At 39.2% G+C, this 11,443-nt stretch overlaps 1 protein-coding gene across 1 annotated transcript in view; it reads right to left on the bottom strand.

Moving 5' to 3' along the window:
- The window catches only part of Dars1 (aspartyl-tRNA synthetase 1), a 61,433-nt gene that overhangs the window by 17,825 nt on the left and 32,165 nt on the right, over positions 1-11,443 (bottom strand). Inside the window, exons 5-7 of the mRNA XM_050147709.1 lie at positions 10,620-10,722; positions 8,562-8,642; positions 6,605-6,664 (exon numbers count right to left, since the gene is read on the bottom strand). Of these exons, the coding sequence (XP_050003666.1) occupies positions 6,605-6,664; positions 8,562-8,642; positions 10,620-10,722 (244 nt within the window). The remainder of the gene's footprint in view (positions 1-6,604; positions 6,665-8,561; positions 8,643-10,619; positions 10,723-11,443) is intronic.

Raw genomic sequence — 11,443 nt, 5'->3', positions numbered from 1 at the left:
GAGGGGGGGGGGAGGGGAGTGGGGCATGGGGAGTGGAGGGGGGGAGGAAAAAGGGAAGCAGGGAGGAGGCGGAAATTTTTAATAAAAAAAAAAAAAGTAAATCTCAATATGTAACTTCAGGATGAACTTGGTCATATGACATTTCCTTTCCTAACCTTTCTGGGCTGAGAATACAGGCATATAATACCCTGGATAGCTGGAAATTAAGTGTTAATACATTTATTGTTGTGCTGTGTCTGCCTCTCCCTTTGTATACAATAATGTTTGTGTTAGAAATTGGATGCTGTGACTTTTTTTTTTAAAGATTTATTTATTATGTATACAACATTCCTTCCATGTATGCTTGCATGCCAGAAGAGGGTGCCAGATCTCATTATAGATGGCTGTGAGCCACCATGTAGTTGCTGGGAATTGAACTGAGGACCTCTGGAAGAGCAGTCAGTGCTCTTACCCTCTGAGCCATCTCTCCAGCCCGGATGCTGTGACATCTTTTGTGTGCATATTTATTATTTATAAATTTTGTAATCTCGGAAAACAAAAACAAGAAACTGAACACAATTACTCAGACAATAAATAATTCTAGCATGTCCCAACTTCTATCTGGTTCTCTAGAGAATATTCTCTGGCAGATTCTACTTTTTAAATAGTTTGAAATAACTATACCAGTGCATACCTGCAACACCAGCTCTTAGGAGGCTGAGGCAGGAGGAATGTGAGGGACCACGGGATGAGGACTGCTGAAATCAAGAATGAGGTTGGTGAGAAAAGTTAATCAGAATTTATAAACATAAGGTGTTCTTGAAAATCAAGTAGGAGAAAGCTTCAAAGGAAAGCCTTGATTATTTTGGCTATTTGTAATGCTGACAACATTCTTAGAAACACACTTGTACTGAGTGCATGCCAGTTATCACTGTACTCAGGACATAAAGCTACTGCAAAAAGCTTGAATACCTGTGCATGGAAACTTACCTCAAGAAAAACTGTTCTCAGGGGAACTGTGCTCAACAGACTAACACAAAACCTGAGAAACTTCTAGTCTACTGCAGAATCATGATTCAGCAACAGCTCTTCCTTCACAAAGAATTCGTATGGCATTAGAGGACAAGGTGGAGAAACTAAAGTCTAAGCAACAGAAAAGGGAGCTTTTGTCTTTTGGTCAAACCGAGTCATTTTAGCTTATTTTCTGTCAACTCTTTTAAAATATATACCAATTTTAGGAGCTGGAGATAACTCAGCAGTTATCTGACAAGGTAAAAATAAAAGAAAAAAAAAAAAGCAAGACTCTACTTACAGAATTAGTTTCCCCGAGGTTACATTACTAGAAAATGACATTGTATCTTTTAGAAGAGGGACAGGTTCATGGGAAGAATCTTAGCGTTGGGAGGGAGATTAAAAAAAAAAAAAATCAAATAAGCCCAAGTTTACAGTGAAACTATTAATGGTACTGAGCCCCCCCCCCCTTTTTTTTGGAAACAGTGTTTCTCTGTAGCTTTGGAGCCTATCCTGAAACTAGCTCTTGTAGACTAGGCTGGCCTCGAACTCACAAAGATCCGCTTGTTATATAAACTGGATAGAGGGCTGAAGAGATGGCTCAGTGGTTAAGAGCACTGCCTGCCCTTCCGAAGGTCCTGAGTTCAGTTCCCAGCAACCACATGGTGGCTCACAGCCATCTGTAATGAGATCTGGTGCCCTCTTCTGGCCTGCAAGCATACATGCAGGCAGAATACCGAGAATACTGTATACATAATAAATAAATAGATTAAAAAAAAAATGCCAAGCAGGGTGTGTATGTGTGAAACTCTGCTAAATCTCTTAAAAAAAAAACCTGGATAGAAAGTTATGTTTAAAATTACCCTCTCTTCATTCCAAATGAGCTACTCTTCTTCTTTTTCTTAAATCAGATTGATGTAGAATTTATAATTAAGTACAAGTAACCTCTGTAATAAAAAACTGGAATCACCGCAAAACTGCAATTATATTACTACATAAGGAAAGTTTGGCAGCATTCAGGCTAAATCTCAGCCAAGACTCTCCAGCACATAGGCACTGTAGTGTAAGATAAAGGTGCTGCAGACTGAGACTGGGTGGTTTGCAACACAACAGTGTCCAGCATCCCTAAAGCACTGATTCAGGCAAACAGTTACCACACCCAGACTCCCTGGACTACCTCAGGCCACCCAAATCGTTTTTTTAAAATGCCATCAGCTATGACAATCACCAATCTATGATTCTCAGAGCATTCCCTGTCGTCTGCTGCTCACAAAAATCAGCATTACTTCAATTTGTTTCTGCCTCTATTCACTGCTGTCATGGAGGATTTCACTTGTATTACTATTATTTCCCTTTAAATCACACCTTAAATGGCACATCCTTAGCAGCCGCAGCATCCAAAGACATATAAATTTAATTTTCAAGTTATATCACATAACTATTAAAATATAAGACATGCATCTGTTTAACAACCAGAAACCACTGTATATCTCCAGTTTTAGAAAAACATTATAAAACTGAAATGCCATAAATTCCAATATGTTGGCATGTAAACTATATTGCCAAGAAAATCTTTTGTATTACAATGGAGTAAAAATGTATTAGAAATATATATTTTCATTTTCTACTTAAAAAAGTATTTAAGCAGACAAGGAGCAGACAGACACTTGATTATAAACTAATTACTGTATAAGTGTTTCAGGATTCCATAGTTTTGTTAATGACTTAAAATTTTTTTCTAGATTGTTCTATGTATATAAGTGTTTTGTCTACCTATATTTTTGTGCACCATGTGCACGCCAGCTACCCTGAAGACAGAGACATCATTATTGGATACTCTGAAACTGGAGTTGCAGACAAGTAAGCTTCCAAGAGAGTGCTTGGAAACAAAACTGGATCCTTGATAAGAAAGGCAAGAACTCTCCCCTTCTTCCCCCCAATAAATGTATTTAATTTTTTAATGAAAAAATTATGTGTATGTGCATTTTGTTTGCATGTATGTCTGTATATTATGTGGTTGACGTGCCCAGAGAGGAAAACGGGAATGTTGGATCCCTCGAAATTGGACTTACAGACAGTTCTAAGCCATCATAGGGTGCTGGGAAACCACACTACAAGCCTGTTCTTGACCACTGAGCCACCTGTCCATTTATTTATTTTATATGTGTATGGGAAGGCAAGTATAGACTTTCAAAAGTTGATTGTCTCCTTCGATCATGTGGGTTTCTGAGACTAATATTAGGTCACTATGCTTGGTGGCAGTTACCCACACCACTGAGCCATCTTGATACCCCAAGAATGTTAAAATGTTAGTCATTTGTATTCTCAGAAAAGTCTAAGTTAAATGACTTTATTTTACTCACCTAGCTCCTTCAATGGGTCACTGTGACGGTCAATCCACTCTCTAAGGACGGCAGGGTATTTGGGAGACTTTTGGAAGGGTTACACTTAAGTCAGAATCACTCTTTGATACTATCCTCTTAGGAACAGATAAAAGTCATCAAGATAGTAAATACTTATTTTTACTCTTGGGGATACATTGCTTACTTAGTAGATTTCCGGAATTAAGAATATATGTCGGGAGCTGGGTGGTGGTAGTGCACGCCTTTAATCCCAGCACTTGGGAGGCAAAGGCAGGCAGATCTCCTTGAATTAAGGCCAGCCTGGTCTACAAAGTGTGTTCCAGGGCAGTCAGAACTGTCACACAGAGAAACCCTGTCTCCATAAACAAGCAAAAAGAATATATGTTAGTTGGTTTAACATTACAATTCATTTAATTTTAAAAAACTATTATTTTATGTGAATGGGCGCTTTGCCTGCATCTTTTTTGTCTGTTTTTCGTTTTTTTGAGACAGGGTTTCTCTGTGTAGCTTTGGAGCCTGTCCTGCAACTCACTCTGTAGACCAGGCTAGCCTGGAAATCACCTGCCTCTGTCTCCCAGGTGTGCCACGACCGCCAGGTGTTTGCCTGCATGTTTATCTAACACCCCATTCACCTAAGGCTCTTTGAGGTTCCAAAAGGATAACAGATCCCTCGAAACTGGGAGTTACAGACAGTTGTGACGTGCCATATGGGTGCTTGGACCTAAATGGGGCCCTCTGGAAGAATAGTCAGCACTCTTATCCATTGGGCCGTCTCTCCAGCCCACAATGTATTTTTCTAATTGATCACTGTGCTAAAGCTTTTTATGCTCATATTACCAATTTCATAGAGACAAACACAGGAATATATAGCAGTTACCTGCTTCAAAAAACTGAGTGTTTTTAAGAGATAAGACTTTTGATGAGGTCTTAGGGCAGTCCTATCTCCCTTGGTTTACCAGGTTACCATAGAAGTCAAGCCATTCATTTGCTTATTTACGTTTTTCGAGACAGGGTTTGTCTGTGTAGCCCTGGCCATCCTGGAACTTGCTCTGTATACCAGATTGGCCTCAAATTCAGAGGATTACCCTGCCTTTGAGTTTAAAGTTTGTGTTACCACCACCCAGCATGACGTTGAGCTATTGTTTTTTGAGACAGGGTTTCTCTGTAGCTTTTTTGGAGCCTGTCCTGGAACTGCTCTGTATATCAGGCTGGCCTCGAACTCACAGAGATCCGCCTGCCTCTGCCTCCTGAGTGCTGGGATTAAAGGTGTGCGCCACCACCGCCCGGCAAAGTATAACATATTTAGGCTAGGGATCTTGCTAAGTGAGTAGAGTGCTCACCTAACATGTATGAGGCCTTAGGTTCAATCCCCGGCATAACTGGATCTGAGAGTGTTTCTCTAGGATATCAGAACTTGAGAAGTAAAGGCAATAGGATCAGAAGCTCAAGTTTTCTTCAACTACAAAGAGAGTTAATGATAGCTTAGATACATGAGGCCTTATCTCAAGAAAATAAATAAAATACTAGGGGCTGGTGAGATGGCTCAGTCAGAAGAGATGCTTGCTGCTAAGCCTAATGATTTGTTTGATCCCTGGAAACCACATGGTTTAAGGAAAGAACCAACTCTCATAAGTTGTCCTCTGACTTCCATGCGTGCACCATGGCACATGCCTACCCTCCCCTGACCCTCCACAAAATACTTAAGATGGCCCATGCAAATGTGAGGACAAGGGTTTAGATCACTAGTACCCACATAAAAAGGCAAGCGGTGTGGTGACCTGCTTATAATCACAGCACTACGGAGGTTTCAACACAGGAACCTGGAACACGCTGGTTAGGCAGACTAGCCCCAAACACTGAACTCTGGGTTCAGTACAAGACCCTACCTCAATATAAAGAGCGGAAAAAGACCTCGGAAACCACCTTGGATCCCAAAATAAAGATGTACGTGCATACACACACTTTTATACATGTACCTCCATACACAGGACTATGCACATATGCATATGCAGACCACTTTCACATAAAAAAAAAGGTGTTTATAAGAATCAGAAAAATAATAAGAATGAAATAAGTATAGGATAACACAAGGGGCATATAGTCCACCTAGTACTTTATTTGGCCAGAATGACCCCAATACTGCTAAGCTCTCCAACTTTTCAAGAAAAATCATTTGAATGTTAATATGAAAATCTTCCCACCCTTCTTTTCCATCCAAGATGGCCTCCAAATGCTTTTTCTTTTGTTTGCTTTTGAGCCAAAGTCTCATTACTGTAGCTACAGTTGACCTCTAATTGCCTATGTAATCCAAGCTGACTGAGCTTTCCTGCCACAACCTCTTGAATGATGGGGATTACTGGTGTGTACAACCACGTGTGGCCAAATCCTGTGTTACAGGGATCCTGTCTTGGTCTTTCAAATAGCTGTGGTCATAGGCTGTGCCATGGCACTTAGCAAAACTCCCTGGGCACAATGCACTTAAATTAGACCACCACAGACAAAATTGTTCTGGGCCAAACTGTAGTATAAACCAGTAACAACACTGAATAAACAGTTTGGGTAAACACAATATATCCAACTCTTATGGCCAAAATACATGGAAAACCAACATAAGTTAAAATGGAGGTTAAAAAAAAAAGAAGACAGAAAGCTAATAGAAGCCTTAAGTAAACATTACAAGGATACATAATTGCAGAAGAATCAAAGTCAGAAAGAACTTAGGGCAGCAAAGAACCTGAGCACAAGACAGAACACTTAAGAAGGAAGATGTGGTCAAACATTAAGAAAGAAAGATGACAAACCAGTGATTAAACCACTGAACTCTTTCACTTGCAACCAAACCAAAAGGGAAAGAGAAGTCCCATGAGACTACAGTGTAAACCACGAAAGTGACTTCAAAATAACAACTCCTGTCTCTACCTGGTTGTGCTAAATTGTATACAATTTCTTTTACTCCTTGTAGTGATTTAATGATTGCATTTCCACTTGCTTACTAAGTCTGCACAAAACAGACATCACCTGGGAGCCACCCCAACATTGGCATTATAATCATCTGTTATTTTCGAACAAACAAAAGTCAGCATCCTGTGAACTAGTGCTTACCTGCTCCTTGCAGCTTTCTGGGGAAAAGGTCAGCTAGAGAGGTACACTATGTCTTGTATCATGATACTCATACATATGCAATTAGCTTTAAGGCATTCCCACCCAACTCAGTGTTGGCATAACCATATCAACAAACAAATGAGGCATACCCTAAGATCAATGACTCTGTTGTCTAATCGTGTATCCTGGTTAACAGTAGCTCTTCCTTCCTAAAAAAGAAAAAAAAGGGGGGGGGGACATATTTTAACCAGTATTTTGAAGTACACACATGGATACCATATACCCTACTCTTAAAAGCTATGTATCCTTTCAGTGAGCGGTGTGTATGTTAATATTGTACACGAAAATCACTATGTCAAGAGAATAAACACAGTAAGAGGAATGTCAGGGAAAAGTTACTGTTAGAGGCAGAGATGATGCTGGGGATGGTAAGGCATGCCTTTAATGTCAGCACTTGGGAAGCAGAGGCAGGTGAATCTCTGTGGTTTTGAAGCTAGCCAAAACTATATAGTAAGGCTCTGTCTTAAACATCCACACACATCAACAAAGGAGAGAAGAGAATGAAGGGGAGGGAGACTTAGACTAGAGATGGCTCAGTGGGTAAAGCTTATGTTATAAAGGTGAATACTGAACTTTGAATCCTCACTGTCCATGGCTGTTACATATGAGCTAGCTAGACAAGCTCAATCAGTGAGCTCTGGGTTCAAAGTGAGATACCCTATCTCAATGCATAAGGTGAAGAGTGATTATGGAAGACACCCACTATGAACTTCTGCATCCATATATACACATGCACCCACCCTCCTACTCAAAAACAACAAAGACAAAAAGAGATGGTAAAAATGAGAAAGAACAAAAATATTATTGCTTTCTTTCCCTTCTCCAAACTTGCTCACTACTGGGGTACCAGAATTCCCCACCTGAACTCTTACTACTTCCTGGATTTAACCTGCAAGCCCTGGCTAACACCCAACAGGAAGAATAACACAGAGCAACAGTTTTTAAATGTGTGCTCTAGGGACCACCAACAGTCCCCCAAGACTTTGGTCCTCCAAGACTTTCAGGGAGTCCCTGAAGTCAAATCAATCTCTCTCTCTCTTCCTTTTTACAAAAATTTTCTGTTTCAGTAGGGTTTTTCAGCAGCGCCTGCCTTTAATCTCACCACTCGGGAAGCAGAGGCAGGCAGATCTCTGTGAGTTCGAGTCCAGCCTGGTCTACAAGAGCTAGTTCCAGGGCAAGCTCCAAACTATAGAGAAACCCTGTCTCAAAAAACAAAACACAAAACAAAACAAATATATATATATATTTTCGAGACAGGGTTTCTCTGTGGCTTTGGAGCCTATCCTGGAACTAGCTCTATAGTCCAGACTGGTCTCAAACTCACAGAGATCCGCCTGCCTCTGCCTCCCAAGTGCTGGGATTAAAGCCGTGCGCCACCACCGCCCGGCAAAAAACAATTTTTTTTCTTTTTCTAAAAACTTATTATGTATACAGTGTTTTCTCTGCATGTATGCCTGCAGGTCAGAGGAGGGCAGATCTCATTACAGATGGTTGTGGCCACCTTGTGGTTGCTGGAAATTGAACTCAGGACCTCTGTAAGAGAAGGCAGTGTTCTTAACCACTGAGTCATCTCTTCAGATCCTTGTTTTTGTTTTTTCAAGACAGACTTTCCCTGTGTAGACCTGGCTGTCCTGGAATGTGTTCTGTATAATAGGTTAGCCTCAAACTCAGAGATACACCTGCTTCTGCCTGGGATTAAAGGTGTGCTCCACTATATAGGGCTAAATTTTTTTTAAGTTTTCCTTTGGGGAGGATGAATACAAGGGTGAAGGGCAGATATGGAGAGACTGAAAAATGAATGGGATTGGGGTACATGATGTGAAATTTCTGAAGTCAATAAAATTATGCTTAAAATAAAAAAAGTAATTTAATTAAACCCAGGCCTCCTGAACTGTAGATAAACCCTCTACCAATGAGTTATATCCTCAGCTCTGTAAATTGAAATAAAAATGGAATTAAAGTCAATTTACAGGTACTCTTAGTACAAGGAGGGCACTGGATTTCCAGTGTTACAATTTATCTAGACCCATGTGGCATAACCTTTACCTCTTCACCTTCCACTTCAGGCCGAACAGCATCATCCAGCTGCAAGGGCAGGCGAGGTTCGGCCAAACTGATCACATAAATCTGAAAATGAGAAATTGCCAAAAATATTAAGTAACAAAACCTGTTATCTTCTGTTTAAAAGATAATCTACATGGAACGATGCCTGTATACATCTTTAATTGAAACCATTTGGTGAAATAAATGATTATCCATTTTTAATCTACCCAGCAGGGATAACACTGTTGGCTCTATGGATTGTTTGAAGTCAACTAAGATAACACAAATATTTATAAACCCTAGGTACACACCAATGTAATAAACAAGGCCTAGTTATATCAACAAAAGCTGTGACTAGGGAAATCAATCTCAAAGCTTCAATTAAAATGGGGTCTGCCACAAGAACCAAAGCAGTAACATAGGTGTTGCTGTGCTACCACAGCCACTGCTACCACTATGATCAACTTCAGCCAAGCTAGGCTACACCCATCTTCCTTTCTTTATTCTTTGCTGTCTCCATCAACTGTCTCCTTTCATCAAACATCACATCTCATTTCCTGCTGTTCCGGTCAGAAGCTGCCACAGAGGATGCTCTTTTACGTTATCCAGTACCTCAATACTCACACATGCTAATTTTACATGATAGTGATTTCTGAACACCCTCAAAATGTATTACCTTTACCACTTGCAACCTGAATTTACTAAGTCTGGTGAATCACAAAGGGGAATCACCTCTACTTCATTAATTCAGAAAAGGAAGCTGTACTCTCTCAGTTTGTGGACAACACCTGGCATTCAGAAAGTGTCAGAGGCTTTACTATAGCAACACTCAAAGGAAGAATATCTATCATAGTTCCCTACACACAAGTTTTAGGCTTCCTTTGGTTAATACAATCTTGACCTTCAAACCCCAAACTGGAGAATCAAAAAGCTATGACTTTTATAACCAGTGGAAATTGACCCTCACCTTCATTGGGTTCAGGTTCACATAGTACTTAGCACAAAGCAGTACAAGCAGTATATACAAGCAGTAACTATTAGTTTAGTACAGTCAATTGTTTATGGTATAATTTAATACTTTGTAAAATACTTTATTATTATTATTATGGCAAAACTTATCGGTAAATTCCTAAGCTTATTATGACGGACACTTTTAATACTAGATATAAGTTCTGTTATTGAGCTAGGATCCTCCCATGTATTAAAAATTCAAGTATGTTTTAGTCATTAAGTTTTCTTTATTAGAGTACTGGAAAACATGTCAGCTAGAAAAGACAAACCCTTTTTTGTCAATATAAATAACTGCTATACTAGACTCAACAAAGAACAAAGTAATGTGTTAGGCTAGCTTAGTAAAAATACAAGACTTTCCGTATCTCAGAGTTTCACAATAACTAACTGCTATTAAATTTAACTCTTCATTTCCAAATCAGTGGGTACAGATGTGCAGATCTCTCTGAATCTACCAACCTGTCTTTCTTATGCCTGTTCCTAAGTACTCCACCCCTTCATTCTGTGGGAAGGGGTCTCTGTATATGTGCTCTTTCTGGCTTCAGATCCCTTAAGGTTGAGGGAGGGAAGAAACTATCCCTTGTCTTGAAAATTACTTAAACATTACTCATTCATTTATTAATAAGAATGTGTGTACATATATGAGCATATATGCTCATACCACATGAGTGGAAACCAGGAGTTGGTTCTCTCCTATTAAGTGAGTGGCCCAGCACAAACTGATTCAGTAATGACCATAATCTCAGAATTCTAAAATTTGTTGTTGTTTTATCTCATTATATAGGAGAGGCTGGTCTCAAACTCAGAGTTCTGCCCTACTTCTGACTCCCAAGTGTTGGGATTAAAGGTATATAACTATGCTCACCTACATCAATTATTAAAAACATACACGTCTGATATAAAACAGTCTAAGAATTACTCAAATCTATACATAATCTTATCTGTTCCTCTCTTACTCTTTTTATGTGGTGCTGGGGGTCAAATCCAGAGTACCATGCATACTAAGCTGTATCTCCAGTCCTCACAACACTGTATTATAAAATGAGTTACCTTCTGGACATGTAACTCAACGTCTTGCTGTGTACAGCTTCCAATTTTCTGATTTACTTTTCTCACAATGCCTTCCACATCAATAATACTTTCTTTGTTGATGCTGTCAAGAGAAAAAAATCCTTAACTTTAATAATCTCATTAGAGATGTCAGAATTCATTTGGTATTTAAGCAGCAGAATATGTCAAACCATTTTTCAATACAGGAGACACTTGTGTTAAAGCCAGCCTCTTCAACCTATTTAAAACAAGCTATTACACAGAATACCTTGTGAGATTCTATTAAAGAGATAATTTTTCTTAAAATGCCACTGTTTAGTAACAATTTATAAGATACTTGGGACATGAAAGGCAATAGGACCAAGTGAATTGTAAAAAGTAGTAAAGGCTCTGAATTATAAAAGAGCCCTTTCCCTCTTACTCTTGAGATCACTGAGATCAGCATTTCCTTTAGTAAGAAACACTGCCTTCAATAAAGGCAATACTGTTATGTAATGGAACTAAATAAGGTCAACTGACAAATGTTTCAAGTACTAAGAGGTGTTGCAATTACACCTACATTTGCCTACAAGCTTCTACACTCACCTTGTCCCTGGATTATGACTGATAACCTTGTCGTGCACTCAAACTGAAGGAATGCTTGTGTGACACTTAATATTAAAACAAATATATAATAACTGCGTCTCCTGGGCTGTCCTTTAACAAACCAAAGCTGCAAACATTAGACACTTAAATTCTGAAACAGAATTTTATTACGTTGTCTATTAAACACTTAATCGTTTTCTGGTTATTTTACATATAACCAAGAAAAGGCATAATTTTAA

The sequence above is a fragment of the Alexandromys fortis genome, unplaced genomic scaffold (assembly GCF_014885135.2).
Source record: "Alexandromys fortis isolate MF-2015 unplaced genomic scaffold, M_Fortis_MF-2015_v1.1 scaffold_58, whole genome shotgun sequence".
NCBI classification, from domain to species: domain Eukaryota; kingdom Metazoa; phylum Chordata; class Mammalia; order Rodentia; family Cricetidae; genus Alexandromys; species Alexandromys fortis.
This window is presented reverse-complemented; position numbering and strand designations above follow the sequence as displayed.